General features: G+C 41.4%; 1 protein-coding gene across 4 annotated transcripts; it reads left to right on the top strand.

Moving 5' to 3' along the window:
• The first annotated feature begins 602 nt into the window (after nucleotides 1-602).
• Nucleotides 603-24,710, top strand: LOC108121060 (diacylglycerol kinase eta). 4 transcript variants are annotated; one of them, XM_017234984.3, is made up of 13 exons: nucleotides 604-1,312; nucleotides 1,476-1,589; nucleotides 11,967-12,047; nucleotides 14,675-15,523; nucleotides 15,593-16,137; nucleotides 16,209-17,121; nucleotides 17,192-17,326; nucleotides 17,412-17,855; nucleotides 18,210-18,590; nucleotides 18,663-18,986; nucleotides 20,776-20,986; nucleotides 21,046-22,241; nucleotides 22,304-24,710. In XM_017234984.3, the coding sequence occupies exons 1-13, from the start codon at nucleotides 1,073-1,075 to the stop codon at nucleotides 22,610-22,612; spliced, it is 5,742 nt and encodes a 1,913-aa protein (XP_017090473.2). In that variant the 5' UTR covers nucleotides 604-1,072; the 3' UTR covers nucleotides 22,613-24,710. The 4 variants fall into 4 exon arrangements, with proteins under 4 accessions (XP_017090470.2, XP_017090473.2, XP_070136965.1 ...); XM_017234981.3 differs by having other exon boundaries at nucleotides 603-1,312; nucleotides 18,210-18,986; XM_070280864.1 differs by having other exon boundaries at nucleotides 18,270-18,986.
• Nucleotides 24,711-24,779: the final 69 nt, after the last annotated feature.

Raw genomic sequence — 24,779 nt, 5'->3', positions numbered from 1 at the left:
ACAAGTTGAGCGAATTTAAAGATGGCGTCGTTGCGGAAGTTTAACCCACCATTGTATGTGTATGTTTTTTCTCCCAGTTCCCGGTCACTTTACGCCGTAAAGTTTACGCTCATCTGTTCCTTGTATGTTATTTATCAGACATTTTGTTTTGCTCGTCCTGTTAGCCAAGTCCTTGGGCTTAGGGTGTGTTTTGTCGGCTCTCTGTATTTTTCAGCTGCTCTCAATTTTCTCTCGCGCCGATGAGCCGTAGTGGTTTGGAAGGCTCATTTGAAATACAATGTCAACTCTGTCAAAAATATATTTTCATATTAGACTTTAAAAAATGTGTAATGTTGTAACTTAATTCCATTGCAATTATAGCAAAGCTAAATAAATTTTTATAAAAAAAAGAAACATCATTTCTTTCTAACTTTTCCTAAATTTTGTATATGTTAAGTTAGATTTTAAGTTAAGTCCACCTGGCTACCCTGGCAGGGAGCTTGCCGCCACTGCCGACCTGGCTTGCACGGATGGGGATTTGACAGTTCGCCGCGCGACTCCCTTAACTTCGGCCGGGAACTGAAAGAGAAGCCCGAGCTGAAAGTAAAAAATAAAAACAAAAAAAGGAGGAAAATAAATCGAGGTGGCCATTTAGTGTCTACTTTTATAATTACGACTGTGCAAATAAGCAAACATGATATACTAATTTCAATTATTGTCGGAGCGATTTAATGAGTGAATTGTGGGTGTTATTTGATAGACAATTTTGTGAGAATTGCATTTGCCTTTTAGTTAGTGTGCCCTAATTGTACAACTGTAGTTAAAACTTTTTACATCTATTTAAAAGCAATTATTAACTAATTTGTACGTCGTGAGCGTGTACGTCATATAATAAACAATAGCTACCCATTCCTGCTTGTGTGTATTGGAGTCCCTGGCGGTATGTGAAGTAGTGGGTCATTTTTATATAAGCCGCCCTAGAAGAATATGAGAAAATCACCTGGGTCCCAGGAGCCTTGGATTTCGATACCGTGTTCTGCCTCGTGACAGTCTAAAGAATAATGGGAAGCATACCCACACCCACATCACAACAATGGCCCACATAAAACTGGACACCCTCGATGTGGTGCAACGTTCCAGTACCACCCGCAGGAGCAACCCCAATAGCGGTCGAAGTAGCGCCTGTAGCTCTGGTAGCCTCTCACCAGTGCCCATCATTCCGATCATTTCGATTAGTCGTGAAACTGACGATTCCGAATCTGAGTCAGAGTTCGAGGCAAAGCCAACACGTTTATTTCAACGGAGTTTGTCCACCAAACGCACAAAAAACTTGGTGAGGTTTGCAGGGTTTTATTTACTAAAATAATGTTTATGAATAAAAAAGAGAAATAAAAGGTTTTCATTCGATCTAGTCTTGACGAAAAGTGCCATATATAGCAGATAAAAGATACATTAAAAATCTAACTAAAACAAAACTTTACCTTCCACCTTTTTAGGCTGCTACTATAAAGGAAGGATTTTTACTGAAGCACACGTGGTCTTTTCAACGCTGGCGCCGCCGCTACTTTCGACTGAAGCGAAATATCTTACTTCATGCCAAGGATGAAAAGGTTAGTCAAAGTTTATAAAATGTATAACAATTCCTCTATTGGGTATAGTATCATTAGAAAACCCTAGTATAATAAGAAGAAAATGATAATCTACTTACCGTTTTATTTATATATCATAAAAATCTACCGCAGTATAGAAGAAGGTCCTTGCACTAATGATTTTGACCTATGCAGGAAACTTAAGCAAGTAACGCCTGACCTTTTATATAAGTACTTATTTACATGAATGCATCTATGTATGTATGTATGTTAATAAGGTCCTTTGTTATTGTACCCTTAAGTAGCTTTGCTGCAAATTGCAATTACTAAATGAAATTACTGCAAACATGAAAGCAAAACCATGGCCATGGTGATAAAGGGGTGTGGTAATCGAATAGGAGTGGAAAAAGGACAAAACAAACTGATGAAATGGAAATTAAATCGCATAGTTAAATAGATGAATAGCATCCAGCGTTGGTAAATTTAAAGTACACAGTTTAGAAGTTGTGGTACTGCAGAGTGGCAACAGGACCTTTAAGAAAATTATATGCACTATCATGAGCCATGTTTCATTGATGAAGGGAAAATCGAAACATTTGTAATGCAATTGGGATGTGGGTTTTCAGCATGAATAACTGCAATCAGAAGCTCCGTTCCGGCTATGAAATGGTTCATACATTTTGGGCGTTTCAAAAAAGTGGCGTCCCATTGACGTCAATGCAACACCAACCCAAATTTGCAATCTGAAATGCAATTAACTGTGGGTAGACCATGAAACAAACCGAGCACTTGAAAAGGGCTTCAAAATTGGAATCCTGCCGCAAAAGAGAGCTTGGTGGCGTATCTTTGACGCATTTCCATTATGCAACAAGTTGTAACTCATCCGTAACCACTGGGAAAGAAATACATGACGTAAGGTGTTCTGGTCAATTATGACATGTTGTCATGGAAGTGAAATCACTCAATTTTCTTGATTCTTAGAAGACTTTTATTTTATACAACCAAGGGCCATTTAATCCTAAAGTGAGAGTTCGCAACGTATTTCTTCTTATTTAGCCAGAAAGTGCCTCGAAATTCGTTAAACGCTGACTGAAAATTGTAATTATAATGGCTTAAATGGTTGGCAATTTGTTGCCAAGCTTCCGTAGTTAGGGAAAATTAAAAAAAAAAACCTAGCGGATGGGGAGAAAAAAAATAAAAAAGGCCACTACACACGCCTGCCAAAAACGCGGCTAAAAAGATGAATCCTCAACGGAAAAGTATTGGGGCTAGCTGGATGATTTTGATACTTAGGTTCATGACGGTTACGCTGCTCGTAAAAGCGCAAATTTTTGTTTGCATTGTTTTCGCCTCAACCTTCTCTGGGGGGTATCCTTTGGCCTGCTTCTGCCAGTCTCCTTCGGCTCTGTTGTTTTGGCCAGCCGAAGTTATCTCGACCTTCTCCGCTTCTTCTTCAACACTACGCTTGTAACTCACCACAGTTGTAAAGTTGTAGGACTCTGGTTTTGGCCATGTGCACGTTGTCGTCGGAAAGCTTTTTCCATCGCAGAGAGAGACAGACATAAAAAAGGAGATACCAAAATATTAAACAGGGTTGTCAAGACCATATAATATTCATTTAGTATAAAAAAATACCTAACCCAAAAGAATTTAACAAAATGTTATATTAAATAAAATAGTTTTATTCTCCCATACTTGATATTTATTCCAATTCATCTTTTATACTTGGAAAAAATGTATAATTGGTAATTATTCTCAGTGTGAAAAACTTGGCCAGAGCTTTGCCTGGAGAGCCCACCACCCGCAAGACCTCAGAGCACCTGTAAATATTTGTATCCTTTCAAGCGCATGGCGGCAGCCAGCATGTCTCCGTGGTGAGTTTCAAATGGCGGCCAATAAAAACGAGCGCCAGGCAGGACCCTGCCTCAGTTCCAACCCAACGAAGCAATGACCGACATCCTAGCGGAGAAGACAACAGCATCAGCAACGGAAGCTGAGGAGAGGATTAGCCAAGTACAGGCCAAATAATAAATTATTTAATCTGAACATCGATACAGTTATACAAAACGTATATAAGATTAGTGGCTTTGAGAAAGCCCAACGACAATCACAAAAATTAGGTCCTTGTTTCGATTTATAATCCGGCGGCAAGAGTTCCGACGATGTGAAAACCCAAAGTTCATTGTGATGTGAGTTTGCTAGATATAAACGAGACGATATAAAAACTTTCAGCCGTTAACCAAAGAAGCAACAGTTCTTAAACCATAAAACCAACTAAGTCACCTTAAAATCAATATTTTGTGTGTTTAGGGGTAAGTTCATCCAACTTTCATGCCAATTTTCATATCGAGTTTGCTTTAGAAAACCCTTTTTCCTCCGAGGCTTATAAAAGTTTCTATGCGGCTTTTGGTGGCATTAAGCCATGACAAAATGAAAGCATGCCGAATCTTAAATGTTAAACCTATTTAAGCGGTAAAAACTTTCAAATTTAATCATAAGTTGATTTTATCGTTACCAAAGAGTATTTGATTGCCTTCTATTCCTCCTAAATAAGCTTCAGACAAAAATCCAATTGTTTGGGACCCCTTACCGCAAATGCACGCAATCAATTCAGAGGCGAGCGTTGACCTTTTATCTGAGTTCCAGTTTCATCCAAAGTTAGAGCATGTGTCTAACTTTTTATTATGCTCGTTCCTACTGGATAATTAATATGGCGCACACGCAAACGGGATGCATATGTGAACGAGTATTAGAAGGACACAAGAGGCTGCCCGTATAATGATAAAGAAAATGAAAAATCTAGCTCTTGTCCATAAAGTTTTTCTTCAACTTTCCGGTTTAGTTTGAGGAATATTTTTCTGTCATATAGTTAGAAACACTGTGCTAAGAACCATCTTTCTTTAATATATATTTTGTTGAAACTGAGCTCTTAATATCGAAAAAGGTCTTAAATGTCCTTTTCAATTAAAATGGTTATTTATTCTCGTAGAAAAGGCTAGTAATCATGTCGTTGTTAAGTTATTTTAGTAAATGCTGTATTGTTTTTGTGTATATTGTATAAACATTTTGGTTTCATGGCCTTGCTTCACCTGTAGATATTCAAAACAATGGTAGCCGTTTTGCCCTTTTGAGCAAATAGTTTCTCTGGAATTTGTGTAAATTTGTTAGCTTGATATTTTGATAAACTTCGATGATTTGGCAAATACAAAGCCCAACTACTGAAATCGCATTATTTCCAGAAATGTGATTTTGGTTTATGCATGAAATGAAAATAAGAGAAGAAAGCAACTACTGAACTACTGAAAATGTTTTTAAAATAAAGAATTTCTGCCATGAGTATGAATATTGAAAATTTTATTGTTACTACTTAAATCCTGTCAAATCTATTGGTAATAACTTTATTTAAATTGTAATATATGCACACAGAAGTAGCTTTTTTTGGGGTATTTGAGTTTTAATAAACTCAATCACCATTCTACTATAGTACCATTCAGTCAATAAGTTGTAAGAATATGCGACCCCGTGGCAGGACGAGTATTGTTGAGCACGAGTGTCCTTTGTGTTGGACGGGAGCAGCTGTCACTCCTGTTGGCATTCAAAAGGAAGCGACTCCAGCTCTTAGCCGTCAGACCCCAGACCCAGATGCCTCAAGTTGCGTTGGTTTAATCAGCATAAATGTGGCCTTGCAAGGGGCGCCACATGGGCCTACTCAGTTTGCATATTGTAGCGCTCTTTATGGACTTTAATGACTGCATAAACATTGACCCTGTAGAGCAGCCCCTCTTTACATCCTCCAGCCGACGGCTTCCTGCACTTAATGAACTTGTTCATTTGTTACACGTGAACTGAATAAAAGAGATGACTGTTTTCCACTACCGTCCATACATTCATACATATACGACTTGTGTATTTCTCGTGTCATTCAATGCTACGTGACATGGGAAGCTGTCAGTGCTGGATATGCGCTCTGTGTTGACACCGTAGGATATCTCGTTTTGTATTATCTAAATTTCATACTCATTTAGAGGGATTTCTGTGCCGAGCTGACACTGAAAATTTGTGATGTTGCATTGTTAGTGCATGCCTGACAGGTTTCTCTTTCTGAGCATGTCAGAAGCATAAATCCAGCTGACAGGACTAAAGTATGTGGAATATTCGGGCACGACAAAAATTAATATAACAAAGGGCCGAAATGGACACAGAAACGACACAAATAATCGGAGTAATTTGCAGCTGATGGTCAATACCAGAACTTCTCGAGTAAAACCAATTTCATACCCATACCACATGTTATGTATACGACACGTTGCCCCGACGTATACGTCACAGGGCGAAAATCTTTCTATTAATTCAGTTCACCGAAATGTTCCCTGGCCCTAAAGGACTTTTCATCCCACATCCTTAGTAATCAAAACGCCTGTGGGGCTAAGCGTCATTTATGTCGACCACATCTGCGTCTAGATCGCTGGGTAAATGCCTTAGGTTACCTAATCTCCTGTCGTGACTCAAAAGAAAAACTTTTCCCCGAAGAGAAAACTTCTACAACTTTTTACTGGACCGTCTTCCGAGACGTTGGTGTGGGTGTTTATATTTGTTTAGACCGATAATTGCATTAAGTACATAACTTTTAAGGCTATAGGTGAAAACTTTCGCTTCTCGAGTAAAACCAATTTCATACCCATACCACATGTTATGTATACGACACGTTGCCCCGACGTATACGTCACAGGGCGAAAATCTTTCTATTAATTCAGTTCACCGAAATGTTCCCTGGCCCTAAAGGACTTTTCATCCCACATCCCAGAACTTATGATATATATTAATTTAAGCTTTATATTCATGCAAGCCTCAATATTTCCGGAAAAAAGGAAACTATGTGAGTAGTCGCCAAGAGGTCGTTGGGCCAACAGATGTACCAACGTGTCCTAAAACGGGAATGTCTCTAGCATTCGAGGCAGCAGATGCTACTTGTGTTATATTATTCTGAGTACCTTTCTTTGGGATTATGAATAAAATTCAGAGAAAAACCTGTATAATATTAGCAAGAAAAAATTTAAAAAACCATTATACTTTAAATTGAAATTTAAAATCTTATTAGGAAAAGTTATACCTTTATTTTAACATTTTTTTGTTTTAAAATTTGTTGAAAATTATTCCAAGTGAACCTCTTGAAATGGCTGCCGTCACTATTAATGCAAAACTTAAGCTTGTGGCCTTCGTAACTTTCAAGGTTGGTGGGTTAGAAAGACAAGAAAAAGTGGGCATGTGTAGCATTTTCATTTCTATAGCGCCCTTATGTCAAATATGGCAGAAGCCCAAGGGGCTTCAACATTAAACAAGCGAAATATTTATTCTTTCTTGTATAAAAAGATGGAAGAGCTGATTCGGCTGATTCCTGGCAACTGAGTGCGCTCATATGAGCTCAACAATTATAAAAAATTCAGTGGTGATTTTTTTGAGTAAAGATAAAATAAAAACCTATAGAAATAAAATCACTTTGGGTATTCATTTCGGTTTTTTTTTAGTAAGGCCCAGAGGGCAAAACATGCAATTTTAATTAATTCGAAAAGTGCTTTCCCAGCAAAAAGGGTAAGCAAACGTATGAATATATAATTGGCGGGCAAGCTTTGGGTAAAAAAAGTTAAAGGGATTCTTTTTAAAAATACGGCGAAATTTCCAGACATTACGATTTATGAGAACGGCGCAGAAAACTTTTTCTCCGAAAGTTTCCTTTTTATGAGCATTTACTTCGGTGTTACATGGCCCTTTTAATTAATTTATCATTATAATTTATCCACTTTCCGCTTGGAAAAACTTTCTTTCAACCTTTAAGCAAAATCAGTAAAGATGATTTTGTTCACAAAGGAAGAAAGCAATGTTTCGAATAACGAAGAAACCCAGGCAAGACCAAAAGCAGTACACATTTTGGCTAAAAGCATTGACAAGAAAACTTATATTTTTTCTTTGTACTCATGAAAGGAGTACCCTAATGCTTATGGACCCTTTTCGTAAAAAATAATAGAATCTGAGCCAAGAAAATACAATGTTTCGGTTCTTGTTGAATGGAAAAACTTTTCAGATTTCTCACATTATTTACAACCCTAATTCGTTGAGTGTAATATATTTTAATTTAAACGGCCCTACATAAAACAAAGCTCGTTCAACCCCATCTCTTCGGAAGTCACTATCCAGTTTAAAGCTCTGAAAGAAAATCTCATTTTTCGAGCCAAGCTAAAGTATGCACACGAACCGCATCAAAAGTTTAGGAAAACATCAACTAAATGGGGCAAGCCATCATTAACACCTCGCTGATCCAGGTGTGGGAGTCTGGGGCCTAGACTCCGTTAAATTGGGTGGGGTGGCGGGTGGCAAGGTGCTGGCAGTTGCCAAAGGCGCGTGATTCTCAGATTGAATGGTGGAGCTCTCAGGTGAGACGGTATCCACCTTTATGCGGGGATTTATGCACGAATATAAATCCTTCACCAGGTATTAGGGAGGCGCGTGCTCGCTGAGAAGATTGGTCATTATCCTATGGCTTGGTGTGGACTTTAGGGCCAACCTACCTGATCCTGTCTGCACTTTTCCGCTTTAAGTGGTTTTCCATATTGGTTTTTAATATTTATGTACGCAAAGTGTCGGTTATTTATTATCTCGCTATTATATATACCATATATCATTGAAATGAATCTCCTGCAACGCAGCTCGGCCCAGTGGCTAGGATTATGAGAAATACAGAACTTTTTTATATTTGTTTCGAAACAATAGGTCCCTAAGCTTTTTGTTACAACACACGCAATACTAGTTAGTCGTTCAGTGTCAGAATTTGTACACGCGACCTGCCCTGCCCCGTCTTGTGCATTACCGACGGAATATTGAGAGGTTAAGCAGGGATAAACCAATATATTTTCATCAAAACGGAAAAACGAAAGCTTTTATCCTTCCCCCAAATACTGAAACACATTCCTATACGCATTATAATGTCACATCGCGTTCTGTGTTGGCTTATAAAATAATGCAGCATTTGGTCTCGATGGCGTTTCCCGCACAGAAATGGCTTGAAAAATAGTCGCTAACGCCCCAGGGTTATTAATCACAATTATGGTCGGCCATCTTGTCGGATCGCTAGGGCCCTTCCTTCTAATCGGGTCACAGTCGTTATCCCTGCATCAAAACCTTGACAAATTGTGCCAGGCCCCGAAGTAGGTTAAATAGCTCCCGACCGTCTCCCCTGGAAATTCCGCTAATTGCTGGCAGGGCTTTTGTTCCTCCACTTAAGCGCATACGAGGGTGAAATGTTCATTTCGCAATGACCGTTCGTATGTAATTGCCTTCTGGGGTTATGCATATGTACGCCGTATCCTTTTACATATGTATGTAGGCTGTGTGGTTGAGAGACCAGGAATAATCGATACTGCGAACTACCAAATCCAAATTAGAAACTCAAATACCTCTAACAAGGCAACATTAGGAGGGCTATTTTGAGTCAAGGTTCTGGTTTGTTCTTCATGGAAAATGCAATAAAAATTCCTCAATTTTTGGCAAAACGGTAAGTGAGTTACGTAATCGTCTGTGAACCTCTAAAGTTATTTCTTTGAATAAGAATCAGCCACTTGCATCGGACTTGCCATTTGCCATTTGGCGGGTATTCAAATGGGCCACTCCCCAAATATTGGCACAACAAGGACGTCGTTATGGCACATTAATAGCAACAACCGCCCGGGGTGAGGGTCATAGAGTTTGGTTACGGGGAAGTTATGCCATTAAAATGTTAAAATTTCAAGCTGCGCTACTTTGACGCCACCGACTAGACACCTACGCGCCTCACCCAAGGCGTCCGCCCCAGAGCCCCAAATATATCCTAAGTGAAATTTCCACCCGGTGAGGCCCAGGCCATTTAATACTAATTAGTCCCTAAAGTGGTAGGTAGGAAGGCCAGGCTATATTTGTTTCTAAATGCCAGCTGAGTTGCTTTCCTCACTTATTTCCGCCGTTGGACAACCTTTGGCTGCAAATCGTGCCGATAAGGGGCTGTCAAAATAAAATGAACCAAAATCAGATGGAAATGTCTTTCAAACTGGCCAAGTTTGCAGCTGCAAAGTTGGCCAAGGACTTTCAAAGGAACAACTTTTTGAAGGAATGCATTTCTTTGACACTTGAGAATCAAAAGATGCTGGAAACTCGATATGATGCTCCAATAAGACTGCCTTCTTTAAGTTTTCTGAAGGTTCCTGATGATGGTTTTAATGATTTTCTGGAATTTCCGAATTCGGCTCAATTAGTTAAGCTTACGCTCTCATCGCACAACTCAGCAGTTTTTCGAGTCGACTCGAGTGTACTAAATTCTAATGACCGCCGATTCCGTTTTCTTCAACAAAAAAATGGTAGAAAGCAGAGAAAGTGGAGAAGTAATGCCAAGAAATTGATATGAATGGGCAAAGAACTTTCCTGCATGCTGTATACCCAAGTCAGAAAAAAGTAATAAATACAAAAAAACAATTCTTTGCGCCAGGTGGTGGATTCCGAGACCCAAAGTCCGGAGTCCGGTGTCCGGACCCTCGAAAGGGCACCAATCGATGATTATTCGAGACCGTTTCTCGTGAGGCAAAAAAAAGAAATCTCGGTTTGCTACAAAGTTGGGTTAATGCCTGGGGACCGATGCTGATAAAACAGAAAATTAGCAATTTGCCTTAATGTGCCAGTGATTGACCCCAGAGAAAGGCACCGCGACGCCGACCGACAGAGAAACAACAAAATGAAATGGCTGGATATCCTTTGTGAGGGAAAAATTCCCCAGTGTCATATGGCTGATGGCATAAAAAGTAGAATCATCTGGGATACGTTTTTATAATTATTTTATTGATTTTTCTCAACGACGAGTCATTCTGAAGGCATTCTATATACGCAGAAACACATTCATCTACCTACACGACATTTATTGAAATCCCCATCCAGATATATGTACGTTTTCGTCCTCCTCGAGAACTGCGTTACCAATTCAAGTGGAAAATGTCTGCGCTCACTTAATTTAACAAGTGCGGAAACGCGAAGCAAACAGGAAAAACGCAGATATACAAACATCCTTGCGTTTTCTCGTACACGAGAAGGAGGATATCTAAATGGATGGTGTACGCTTGAAGAATACTCTCCCTATATCCTTCACTTCAGAAAAGCATTAGCGCCATTGCATTAGTGGAAAGTAGAATTAAGGTTTAGTTCGTTATCTGTAAGCTTCAAGCTTGGATATGGGACTAGCCCCAATTTTAAGTTTCAAAACCACTTAATTTCTTTAGGCGGCTGTGGGGGATGACAGAAGTCGGTTCCACCCTTAATGAATTGTACTTGAAAATTCCTCGTTATTCCGACTGCTCCTCCTCGGTACGTGTTTGTGGAATGTGCGACTGTGTAGGTTTTGGCTTTAATTATTTGGCCCGGTGCTCACTGCGACGGATGAGCCGCTCCATCATATACATATGAATGTATATACACTTGCTTTTGAGTGGTTGCCTTGCCCTGTACTCCATCAATTACGTGCCAAACAACTTATCATAATTAAATTGTTTGTATTCTGAATTGGATGTATTCCTTGAAGAATACATATCAATGGGATTTAAGTGGCTTAAACTTTAAATTATGGCACAAAGAGCTAATATTTGGATTATTTGTACTACCAAAAGTTTGGCTTAAGGCCAGACCATTCCCAACTCACTACTCACATATTGATTGCTCTGGGAGTTAAAGAAAATAAAAGTAAAAAATAAAAAATGATTCCAACTTGTTTACCTTGCAGGACCTGGCTGGGCGGATACCTCTGGGCCCAGGCACAAACTTTTTGAATCACTCGAGTCAAAGGAAAACCAATTTTCGCCTTGTTCAAAAACTACTCGAGCACACAATCCTTGATGTTTCAATGACCACCGGACCAGGCAGCGGGTTTCACTTTTGACAGGGTTCTCGATTCCAGTTTCGCTTCTTGTCCGTATTGGCGTAGCCTTGTATCGGCCTTTCATTGTCAACTTTTTGCTATTATGTGTTTGAGCCGGCGGTGGCTCGGTGGCTGTTGTTGTTGGATAAATATTCATATATTTACCTGCCTGTGTGTGCGAAACATTTCAATTTCCTAAAGGACCCCGGGGGCATGGGGCTTCCGAGAAGGCAGAAGGTTTCGGCTTCATCAAAGTAGCCGTCGGCTATGTTCCAGTGTTTCATTAAGGACAAAGACAAGGCAAAATTTTATATATCAAAGTTATAAATATTTTGCTTCTTTAATTTTTCATTGTCCTTTCGGGCAAGCTTGGCTCAGTGCCAAGTCTAAAAGGGTCAAGGAGCTAGAAAAATATTTAATGAGTCATATTATATAACATGTGCATCATTATTTACTATTTTTGCATCTATTTTCAGTGCGATGTTCTCGATGAAATTGATCTGTCCGACCTGTGCTATTTTGAGTGCGGCATCAAGAACGTAAATCATAGTTTCCAGGTAAGTGAGATGGTTTCCCCGCAGAGTAGAATCCAAGGTCCTCATTATTTCAACAATCACCATAAAAATTAAATGTAAAAAGTTTTCAAGACTTGGCTGTTGTGAATAAATATTTTATTCGGCTCTGGGTACTTGGCCCTAATTAGTGTGCGAGTTTATCGGCTGCCCACCCACGCTTCTACCAATTTATTACCTTTTAATTTGCCAAACTTCTTATAACAATTTTCACCGTTTTCGTCTGCCCTATACGAACAAGAAAATAGCACCTGTGAATTACAAATAAAGTAATAAATTTCCGCCTTATGGCTAAACTTGAAAACGGAGGGACTAGATTTAGAATAAAAAGTTGGACGGACTTCGTTCGGCAGACTTTTTAATAAAGAAATTATACATTATCGCCATGACCTTAAATTAGGTAGATTGAATAATAAAGTGAAACTAAAAACGCATACACCCTGAAACCATAACAAATTTTTTTAGGTTTTTGTTCGCAATTACAAAAATATCGATTTCAATCTTTTGAAGCCTTAGAATGTTGTAGAACACTAACACCACTATTCACATTATAAAAAAAAGAATGTTTAATAAAAATTTGATATTTCATAAAGCACGAAAGGTACCACTCCTGAGCCAACAAACACAAGAAAATGGAAAAAAAGTTATAACTTTTCGAACGCTTACAATTTTTGCCAAAGAAGAGAACTTATATGTATTCCTTGGAAAAGCCCAGCTTGTTGCTTAGTTGCGTGAACTTGGCCAATAAAAATTTGCGTATTTATTATATTTTATGTACATTGACGCAATAATGTCTGCGCGCTTCTTCATGCAAAAATATTATTAGCGAAAAAGTGGCCATAATCGTTTGTTATTGTCTTTTGTCAGACGAGCATGTCTGCGGGATACCACGATTCGCCATTCCCCATATGTTAAATAAAGGGAACTAGTTTAGGGTGGTGCAATCTTGAAACTTTACACAAAGGACAACCGAGTTACAAAACAACAAATATGATTCAATGATTTCTCCCTACTTCCGCCTCTCTCATAAAAAAACTCGATATGGTATATAGAAGGACACCCACCGTCCTGTCAATAGCAATGCAGAGGCCTTGCAGAACCTGTCCACAATGTCAGCAGCACTTTCCACCGCAAACAAAACCACTCTGCAGGTAAAAAGTGTCACAAATATATAAAAATCAAACAAATGAGAGGCAAAAACGTCCTTGGTAAAGCACTTTCGTTGAAAATTCAATTTCCTCGGAAAGCCCATAATAAGTTTTCCATTTATTGTTTCCAACTTAAGTTGGAGGGTATTTCATTGGCCAACTAAACATCAAAGGTATTGCGATACGAGTAATGTATGAAATACATAAGTAAGTTATATTATTAAATGATGAAAGTATTTCTACCATCAATAAACGCTTTATTGGATAAAATGTTGTGAGAAATCATATAAAAGTTAATAGGTTTATTGGTTTTCTTACACCCTTGTGTAGGCAACATGCATGTTTCATTACCTGTCGAGATGTCAGCCACTTAAAGTTTCAGGATTTATTTAAAATGTAAAGCACTTGAAGCATCCGATTCCTCTTGCATTTAGGGACAACAAAATGTCTCCAAAGACATGCAACGGGGCGTATGAGTAATGTTGCATTCACTAAGCTCATCAAGTAAAGTGCATCTGAACCAGCCAGGGGCAGCATTCATTCTTTTAATTACATTAAATGGAACTAATTCCCGGGAAAAATTAAAGTTAGTGGTCCCTGCAAAGGTCACAATTTATTTTAAGCTCTAAAGCAAAATCAATCTGCAGTTCAATTTGGCCAGAAACCACTCTCTGGTTGGCATCAAGGCTTGCGGTTTCATGTTGAAACGTCACACACAACGACTGGAAGTCCCCAGTGCTGCGCTTAAAAGCAAATTCATGTTGAAAGTATTGAAGGCAGAAGTTCGAGGGTATTGACAGGGCCAGGCACGTGCAGCGGGAATCCGTTTACCATCTCACATTAAAATAATAGATGAGGGAAACCCCGAAAGACTCAATTAAGGTGTTCTGTTGATGGAACTGATGTCCGACTGTAGTTGCACATTAATTGCATTTAATTTTCTTACGGAGATTGATGTGTAGGGGGCTCACTTTGAGGCTTCGCCACTTCAACCTTTATTCCAAAGGTTCAAGTGGCTTTTCCACAATAGACCGCCCCACTTATTAGGTTTTCTGACCCTCCTCCAATGGATAAGTGGCCGTGTCAGCGCGCGACATTGACATGGCCACTGGCCATTGTCAGAGCCCTCGACCTGGTGAACTGCACTTGCATAACTATGACGTAGGAGAGGAAAATATTTTTCCCCGAGGTGCTTGATTTATTACTGCTTGTGTGGGACCGTTTCGAAAAACAAATCCATTTACCATTTTTATCCTCCTGCAGAGTGAAGTTGTATAAAGCTTATATGCTTATTTGTAAACAAGGACATCTTTAGAGTAGATATGAGCATGACTGTCACTCCTTTTGTTTATTGTCATTGCAGTTTCTGTTGACGCTAGCTTGTCTTTCTTGTTTGTTTTAGCCAATATTAAGTTTCTAAAGCTTTTGTATATTTTTCAATAAGCATATTTTTCTTATCCCCAGATAATCACTCCTACTAGATCCTTGGTACTTTGCGCCGAATCCCGCCGAGAAATGGAGGATTGGCTCGGCAGCCTCAAGACGGCGACAACGCCACAACGACCGCGCGGCGACAGCTTCTTGATTGAACAGCACGACATCCTGTCGAACCACCATCACTGGTACGCCACCTCCCATGCCCGACCCACCTACTGCAACGTCTGCCGGGACGCGCTCTCGGGAGTAACCTCCCACGGACTCAGCTGCGAAGTCTGCAAATGCAAGGTCCACAAGCGATGCGCGGCCAAGTCCATCGCCAACTGCAAATGGACGACGCTGGCGAGTGTGGGCAAGGACATCATCGAGCAGGCGGACGGGATCATCATGCCGCATCAGTGGATGGAGGGCAACCTGCCCGTCTCCTCCGTATGCGCCGTTTGCAAGAAAACCTGCGGATCGGTCCTGCGCCTCCAGGACTGGAGGTGCCTTTGGTGCCGAGCAACTGTTCACGTGGCATGCCGACCGCAGATGGCGGTTGCATGTCCGATTGGACCCGCTAAGCTATCGGTGGTGCCGCCGACGAGTGTGCACTCCATCAGCACCGACGATGCCTGGGACGTTGTCAGCCCCAAGGGGAACTTCTCCCCACTCCTAGTTTTTGTCAACTCCAAGTCTGGCGATAACCAGGGCGTTAAGTTCCTGCGCCGCTTCAAGCAGTTACTTAATCCGGCCCAGGTCTTTGATCTTATCTCTACGGGTCCGAGCCTGGGCTTGAGACTATTCAGACACTTTGAGATGTTTCGCATCCTGGTGTGCTCTGGAGATGGATCCGTGGGCTGGGTGCTCAGTGAGATCGATCGTTTCAACATGCATGTAAGTTGTTTGGCCTTTAAGGGTACAAAATAGGACCTTCAATACTATTTCTTTCTTATATTTGATCAGAAACAATGCCAGGTGGCGGTGATGCCTTTGGGAACTGGGAACGACCTGGCTCGGGTTTTGGGCTGGGGCTCCAGTTGCGACGATGACACCCATCTCCCACAGATCCTTGAGAGGTACGAGTCGGCCAGCACAAAGATGCTCGACCGCTGGAGCATCATGGTCTTTGAAAAGGCCATAGCCGTGCCCAAGACGCCAAAGATGTCCATCACCACCGAGCAGGAGGCCCTTCTCACCGGCATGGTGACTTCAGCCAACCATCACTTACGCTTCATTGTGGAAACGAACGACACCCAGACGCTGATCAGCTCAACCCAGAGTCTGTGTGAAACGATTGACGATTTGGTGAATCGCATCTCGGAGCATCACAGGGAAGACGAACAACTGGCCGTGAAGTGCGATATCCTGAGGCAGAAGCTGAGCATGCTGCTGGATGCCCTGCAGGAGGAGGAGATGGGCGCCCACAGCGGAGACGACTTGATAGCCACCATTAGGAGTCTTATTGCAAGAAGTATTCCTGAGGCCCCTGGAAGTAGTGCTCCCCTGCTGTGAGTATATCTAGTAAACTTAACTTTAGATTATCTTTAATAAAGTATTTATAATCTGACCACCTCCGCAGCAACCCCAGCATATCCATTGAGAAAAATGAAAAGGATCAGATTAATACAAAGGAACGCCGCAGCAGTCGCTCCCTTCGCTCCAGTGAAAAGGAGGCCTTGCAGTCCCGGGCCAATAGCGTGAAGAGGGCCATTTATAATGTAGTGGAGCACTCGGAACCTGGCCGCCCGAAACGCTATCAGCGCAAGCTTTCGATCACTCCCTTCGAGGCGCTGAAGATTCCCACCACCACGGCCTCGGGAGACTCGACACCCTGCAGTTCCCCTCTACCGATTATTCCGCCGATCAATATTATTTCGCCGACCATGGAGACCTCGCGGCTCACCTGCATTTCCCCCCTGCCGGATACGCGGCGCGATTCCGTGGACGAGAGCTTCTTTAACAGCATTAGTCTGCCGGCTCCGCGGCAATTTGCCGACAGCCGACGGAGCTCCGGGGTGGATGTCATCCAGGAAATCGAGGAAAGCGCAAACGGGGAAACGGTCTACCGCATGGGCCGCATGTCCCTCTCCGGAGGAGCCAATATCGATGATGCTGGGAATCTCCTCCCAGCAAGCATTGAATCTCCCGCCGACCGCAAGGTGGACTTCCTGCGAGTGCCCATACTCACGGGCGAGCCGATAGTGGACCCACTTTCCGACTACCGACCTATCGAGGTGTTCGAACGCACCTACTACATGAATCGAGAACTCGACAGGGGGAAGGAGGGAATTGAAGAGAAGAAGGTGGATCCAGAGAAGGAGAAGTCCTGCGGCACGGACGTGGAGAAGGAGGACAATATGCCCACCGAGAAGCAAGCACTGGTACATATTTGTAACCTGCAGGTACCCGGCATTGTCGTTACCCCCAACTCCCAAAATGTTTACACAAGCGCCAGTCTAACAATCATTGACACCGATGCACAGACCACCACTGTACGTGTCCCATTTTCCAAGGACTTAGAGCACTCAAAATCATAACATACTAACTATTGAATCCTTGTAGGAACAGTCGTCCTCCGAAGAAATAATGGGAGAGGCTAGCGACGTGCTTTCCGCGATTAGCAATGAGGAGTGCAGCGTGGCCTCCGAAATTTTCGACAAGCAGGATGCTGGTCATACTCTTGGGGATATTATTCAGGTAGGGTTTTATTGTCAGGCTATACAGGACATACATTATCCTCATTTATTCATTATAACCTGTTTACTAATAAATCCAACCTCAGAGTCTCGATGCCAGCAACTTTACACACATCGACTCCCCGGAGACCAGCGACGAGACGGAGGCCATGCCCGGCGAGAGCATTATGGACGACATCAGCTCTGTCCTGGGCCACGACATAACCTATGCCCTGCAGGACAGCACCTTGACCGACGACACCACCACGCTCTGCTCCGAGCATGTCGGACCACCGAAGCCGCCGCGCAAGAAGTCCCTGAGCGCCCTGACCCGCGGTCACTCGCATCCGCGCCGACGTAACTCTTCGCCGCCGCGAATGGCGCGTCTGGCGCGGATGGACAGCGACGACAATCCCCAGCAGTTTGGGTTCGAGAACATCGTGTTCGAGATCGACAATCGGTGCGACGACCAGAAGATGCGAGAGCCGCCGCGATACTGCAGCCTCGCCCAGTTCGTGGAAGGTAACGATATAGCGCGTCAGAGCTTCAAGGTAAGTTTCTAGCAGAATGCGGTACGGATTAGTTGTAAGTTTAGCAAGTACAGGTACCTGTGTAGGGTACTCTTGAAGTTTTTCTGTTTGGTAGTATGACAGTGCTGTTGTAAGGCCACTCATGGTAAATTCTATGTTGCTCTTCGTTTGCTTCTTTCTTCAATTTTACTTTTTTCGGCTTTCGATCGAATCTTTCAACCAACCAACCAACCAATAACCAAACTACTAACCCGCCCAAAATCAAACTAACAAAAACCGGCACCAATCCTTCAATACGAAAAACCGAAACCGAATCGAATACTTTATATCCTCCTCTTCTGCTCCTGTCTGCTCCTGCACGCTACTAAACTAAAGCGTAACAAAAAGAGAACCTCACTGAAAAACACTACAACCACTGCACTCGTATCCCAACAGCAGCTGATGCTAGATCAGCAGAAGCAACAGAAGGATCAATTGCAACAACAACGAAGCAACGACAACGATTTCGAGGAATTGGAATTGGAAGCCGAGGCCCAACAAACGCCAACGAATACCATGACTAATCTTATGGCTACCACCAGTGAAGATGAGCTGTCCACGCAGACGGCCATCAAAATAGAAATACAAGACGTTGATGCCACAATGCGCAACACGACAATCAACTCCGTCTCCGGTAGCTCCAATGGCAGCATGAGGGCCAATACGATACTGACCTCGTCGACCTCGCCCACTAAGAAATCGGGCCATGGACAAGATGTAAAGCGCATAACTTTTGATGAGTCGTGTAAGAAAGAATCCTTTGATGATGTAAATCCCAACTATCCACAGATAAGTGTTGTTGTGCGCCCGCCGACGCCATTGCGCGGCGATTCGGTAAAGCCCTCGGGATCTTTGCTGTCGGACGGCTCCGCAGGAGCTATATCCATGGCGATGGGGTGCTCCAGTTTACTGGGGGTAAGGGCGATGAACGCTGAAATTCGGCGCCACTCAAGCCATGCACCCGGCTTGGCCGTTCGCGAGATCGACAAGGACAAGGACCGTCGACACTCTGGCTTCAATCCCAACCTGCTGACTCTGGATCCGGAGCATGCACGCTTCTTAAGCAGCTCTCCGGCAGCCAGCCGCAGGATAAGCTGCGGTAGCCTCTTCAAGGTGAGTTTCTTATTCCTTTAAGACTTTCCTTCACAAGATCGGCTGTTCACGAAGGTGACGAATCGCACCTGTAGTGTGCTCAAGGAGTATCAGAGACAATGAAAGAAATAACGTTTTCACGGAGTTCAGCATAAACATTTATGTGCTAATATTCTGACAGTTATTAGACAAGAAACATATATTTAGCCAAAGTAATTTAGGACCTATCTAATATGATTTTAGTCTTGTTTTATAACTTCGTAAGTCAAATACTTATTATAACATCATATTTTTTACTTTAAACCCGGGATAATTAGCCTTAATGACAGGAATTTTTTAAGATTTGTTTGGATTTTTAGTTGGGTATTGTTTATAAATCGTACTATACATACAGTATATGGTACGTATATTGTACAGCATACATATCGGAAGTGGAAGAGGTTTGTGGGCAATATGTATAGTAAGTAGGTTCATAATAGAAAGAAAGAAAGAGTTCTTAAATTATCATTATTTTCTAATATAAGGTACAAAGTAAATATCTTAAGAACTTGGAATATTTAAAGTAAAGTGAAAGGACACCAATCCAAAGGTCAAAAGGTCGCTCTCACATTTTAGTTTCAGTCATACATATGTATAATTTGCCATTTAATTGTAGTTTTTAAAAATACTTTTAATAATAATAAATAAATACACAACAAATTAAAACAGAATATAATCACCATGTATACCTTTTACATAAGCACAAAAATTATTGGTACGTATTTCAAAATTGAGTAAGCTGTATTTACTTTTAATTTACCTAACCGACACTTCTTAAAACATCTAAAAACAGCTTTTAAAACCATATAGTATAAAACATAATTTTAAAGGCTGCGTATACTAAATGCATTTTCTTAGAAGAAAAACCAAAAGCGCGGCTATGGATTGTTCAGTGTTCGGTTCCTTGTGGTGGCTGAGCCCGATATTCGCCTGGCCACGTTGGCGCTTATCAGGCCGCTGATTCCTTTGGTAAGCCAGTCCAAATATCCCGGACGGGACCCCAAGTGTGCGGCTACTTGCCCCTTCCACCCAACCGCTCTGATCCCATACCGTTTCTGCGTTCCCACGTTCGTTCGATGTTCGATTCCCCCAGCAAGTACAATTAATCCGAAACAACAAAAACATAAATAAACGAGTGCATGCTTCGGACTTACCGAATACAGAATACCCTTTACAAACAAAAATTTTGAAAATGAAAACGAAAGACTTTGAATTGTTCGCTGTCCGATTTCTCTATTCTCCATTATTATATTGGAGTATTTTAAAAAACTATATAACTAATCTAACATTTTTAAATTAAGAGACAAGTCATTTCATTTCAAGATACTATTTGTAAATGGTCCAAAATGCTTAAAATCCTTTGTAAAAAGTGTCTTTTCCAAATGCCAGTTGCAGTTCGAGTTCCAGTTCCTCTGCACCAGCGTCAGTTAACTTCTTTGTAGAGTTGATAAACAATATAATATAAACATACTCTCTTAGTAAACACAAAACGAAGAAACTTGAACATGTAGCCTCTGCTTATCCCCATGGTTTTGTTTGTGTATCATACCTAAGCTTACATCTAAGCCCTATGCTCTTTGACCTACTTTTATTTTCTGTCCCCCAAAAAGAACTAACCCACCTTTCGACAGTTATTGCAAATCACCAAACACTGGCACACTCGTAACACTCTCGCTCACATCCACTGGTTTCTTTGTAGTTAGAGCTGATTTTCCAATAACTCCTTGAATCCTTGCCCAGCATCCAAACTAATTGGCGACTTCTTTTGCAGCCGAACGAAGCTCTGCCGAATCTCCAGACTCTGAAGGGCTCCAAGTCGAGCCTGTTCATGGGCTCCACCCTCTTCGGCTTCGACCAGTTTGCAGGCGGAGACAAGGAAAAGGACGAAAAGGGTTGCAAGGACAAGGAGAAGACACCCACCGAAGAGGCAGGCCGGAAATTGCCGATTATCAATCCTTTGGTGCGATTACCCAACTGGCCAAGTAAGATAAATTCTTTAACATTTGATTTTTTAACCTTATGTGTTATTCTCTTTTCTTAGACCTTGCTAACGGCGGTGGCTTTATATCCAAGTGTCTGCTCGCCAATGCTGATACCCTTTGCGCGGCTGTTAGCCCGCTTATGGATCCTGACGAAACCCTACTTGCCGGCTACCACGAAAAGTGCGTAATGAACAATTATTTCGGTATCGGCATCGACGCAAAGATCTCGCTGGACTTCCACAACAAGCGCGAGGAGCATCCGGAGAAGTGTCGGTCCAGGGCACGCAACTACATGTGGTATGGAGTTCTTGGATCCAAGCAGCTGTTGCAGAAAACCTGCAAGAACCTCGAGCAGCGTGTGCAGCTGGAGTGCGACGGTCAACGCATCCCCCTACCAGAACTCCAGGGTATCGTAATCCTGAACATTCCCAGTTTTATGGGCGGCACTAACTTTTGGGGCAGCAGCAAGAAAGACGATATTTTCTTGCCCCCCAGCTTCGATGATCGAGTTCTCGAAGTGGTGGCCGTTTTTGGATCCGTTCAAATGGCTGCTTCCCGGCTGATCAACTTGCAACATCATCGGATCGCCCAGTGCCAGAGCGTTCAGATCAATATCCTGGGCGATGAAGAGATACCCATCCAGGTTGACGGTGAGGCTTGGCTACAGCCCCCCGGAATGATCCGAATCCTGCACAAAAACCGTGTGCAAATGTTGTGTCGCAACCGGAGCTTAGAGCTCTCGCTGAAGAGCTGGCAGGAGAAACAGCGCCAACACAGCATCTCCATTCAGCGGGACACCTCTTCCACCACCTCCGAGCACGCCACCTCTACCGACGAGGTCATTTCGGAGCGAGAGTGCTATGTGCTCCTTAACTTTATAGAGGCAGTCAGTTCCCTGGTGAAGTGGGTCAAGTTCTTGATCATCTCCCACCCGGCCTTGCAGCACGATCTATACGCAGTGGCCTGTCGAGCCAGCGAAGCTCTTGAAAGTATTCACCCACAGGGAAAGTTGCTAGAAGGACCCTCGCTGCGCACGAAGCTAGTGGAGGTCATCGACTCCTCGCGACAATTGTACGACGACGCCTGCACCTTGCTGCGTGATCGGGGCCACAGCCTGATCCTGCGGGAGGACTTGGAGACCAAGCTTAGTGCAGCCCTGGCGAATATGGAGATGGAGCTGAAGAAGTGCTCTGTCCAGAAGTGTATTGACGGAAAGCTGCGGGCCTACTTCAATGTCCTGGCACCCAACGAGGAGGTGAGTGAAGAAACCATATTTTCCATATAATAAGCTACAAGCTTTCATTATCTTACCCACAGCCCGATGCCCGTCGAAAATCAAGACCCTTCTGGGTACGCTTGCGATCAGGATCTACAGCCGGCCAGCAGGCATTTAAGCCTCCTCTAACCAACACCCGTGAGGCGGCCAACAACTGGAGTGTCAACGAGGTGGTGACCTGGCTGGAGACAATGCAGCTTTCGGAATACGTAGACAGCTTCTTGAAGAACGACATTCGGGGCAAGGAGCTACTAACCCTGGGAAGGCGCGACCTTAAGGATCTGGGTGTAGTTAAGGTGGGACACGTGAAGCGCATCCTACAGGCCATTAAAGATCTCAGCGAGAACTAAGATGCAGTGAGGTATTGGCAACCTAGTACAAAACACAGTCTTCGAACAGAGCTCTTAGAGTTTAAAGAGGGAAATAAGTTGTAAAGTTGCAAACAAGCTGGGGAGAGGATATTTTTATGGGAAAACTGCACACAACAATCATTAACTTATAGGCTAGCTAAGCTAACAAAGTATAATCTTAAAAAATGAAATGGAAAAGTACACATTATATACACATCGAGTACGAACATTAATAAGTAGTACCATTTACGGACGCACTTCTCCAAGAAAGGATAACTTGGACGGCTGCAATATTCAAATGGCAGAGAGTAGGACCTACATATTTTTGAATTCATAGAAATGTAAGCGAGATATAAAGTTTAAATCGAAAGACGATGCTATGTTTTATCTTTTGTGTGCGATTATATCAAAATCATAAACACTAAAAGATTGGCAATTTAACGAATTTAAATGTAGAAGCACATACAAAACCTAAATTAATATACAACATCTGTTAGATTGCAAGTGTTTATCTTTCAAGTTACGCTTAATATGTATAACAAGCCCCAACCAAATCAGCCCAATGATCTAGTTAAACACCCGACTTACCACGGAACTTAAAACCAAACCGATTCTAAACCTATAAGCAATTAAAATTTTACAAGCCCATACCTAAGCCCCAATCTATTGTGGACATATATAATATTCTTATACAAATACGTAGATATTCGAAACTATTGTTAAATCGGATTGATGCTATAATTATTTAAATGCAACAATGAAAAGTCTGTTAAACGTGTCATAATTTGTGGTATAACAAGAAACTAAAACATGTTTATTTAAATTTAATTGTTAGGTCCAGTGACGTTTTTTCAAGAATAAGTTTAGGCTAGACTCTCGGAGAATCTGGTGGCGTATTCCAGAACCCAAATAAATTAATTTGTTACAATATACAAGCATATGAAAAATATATAAGCTATTAATAGAGCGAATCATTTTTGGTATACATTTAATCTTTTTAAGTGTATCCGAAGAAAAGAATCACGACTTTTATGAATTCCTTTAAGTATTAGGGCGGCATTGTGCTAATTTTTTTAGACCGATTTTCATTTGATTTTAAGTGCGACTGTGTAGCCCTAACCCTAGATATAAAATCATAAACATATAAATAGCTGCATATGAGTAACAACTTGAAAATATATGCTTTAGGCCGGTTTTAAAAGGTTACTCTAGGTGCCTCCCATCGAGTGATTTTTTGAAACAGTCGGCTCTTAGGCATTGTATTCCGTAACAAATCACTTGAGCGACGTCTAAATGTTATATTATATTATGATTTAATATACAAGTATAAATGAGCCCAGACCAGCTCAATTGATTTGTTATTACGACACATCTATGTATTTGCACCCGTAGTCATTTGATTATTTAAAAATGTTCCCACACATATTTCTGAAACTTGTTACGCTTATGATTACCCTTAATAAAAAATAAAGAACAATTAACAAAACGAACTACGGAATATAATAGAATATCTAATCAATTGAATAATAAACAAAATTATATTTTAGGAATAAAAACACACATTGGTACATTTTTCGACACATGTATTTTCGAGCAAACTTTAACGAACTTAAACCATAATTATACCTTATCATATAAAGTTAAAAGAAAATATTTAAGTATTACATTAAACTAAAAACGGCAATTCGAATACCCCTTTTCTTCGAATTTTCATACCTTATAGAATTTATGTTTCTTTTGTTTCCCAAAACACTGTGATAACAGCTTTCTATATTCCTGTAAAAAAAAAACTACGCAAATAAAGCAAGCAATGCATTGCAATATAAACATTTCGTCTACAATCAGTATATAGGTGATACCTAGAAAAACAATTAAGCAGCAATAAATGTTAAACAAAATTAATAATGAATGAACTTCAACAGCCTATTCCCAGTAAAAATACAAGTTTTTTTCCAGACATTGTGTAATTAAACGTATTCCTAAACTCATAATGTTATGTGAAAAGCAAACTAACAATTTTCTATCAAGCTAAACTAAATCAATTATAATAAAATCCATTTTTTTAAAAAAAACTCCTAAATAAAACCAACTGTAATAAACAAAATAATAATAATTTAACTCCTAAAAAACTACCTATGATCTTTTTCTTATGAAATTTGGCTTGTGG

The sequence above is a fragment of the Drosophila bipectinata genome, chromosome 3R (genome assembly GCF_030179905.1).
Source record: "Drosophila bipectinata strain 14024-0381.07 chromosome 3R, DbipHiC1v2, whole genome shotgun sequence".
In the NCBI taxonomy this organism is placed as follows: Eukaryota; Metazoa; Arthropoda; class Insecta; order Diptera; family Drosophilidae; genus Drosophila; species Drosophila bipectinata.
This window is presented reverse-complemented; position numbering and strand designations above follow the sequence as displayed.

What these genes read in the sequence shown, in the direction of transcription:
- LOC108121060 (XM_017234981.3), top strand. Translation starts at nt 1,073, where the DNA reads ATGGCCCACATAAAACTGGACACCCTCGATGTGGTGCAACGTTCCAGT. An exon ending in CCAAACGCACAAAAAACTTG is followed by an intron (nt 1,313 to 1,475) that starts GTGAGGTTTGCA and finishes CCACCTTTTTAG; the next exon opens with GCTGCTACTATAAAGGAAGG. An exon ending in GCGATTACCCAACTGGCCAA is followed by an intron (nt 20,987 to 21,045) that starts GTAAGATAAATT and finishes CTCTTTTCTTAG; the next exon opens with ACCTTGCTAACGGCGGTGGC.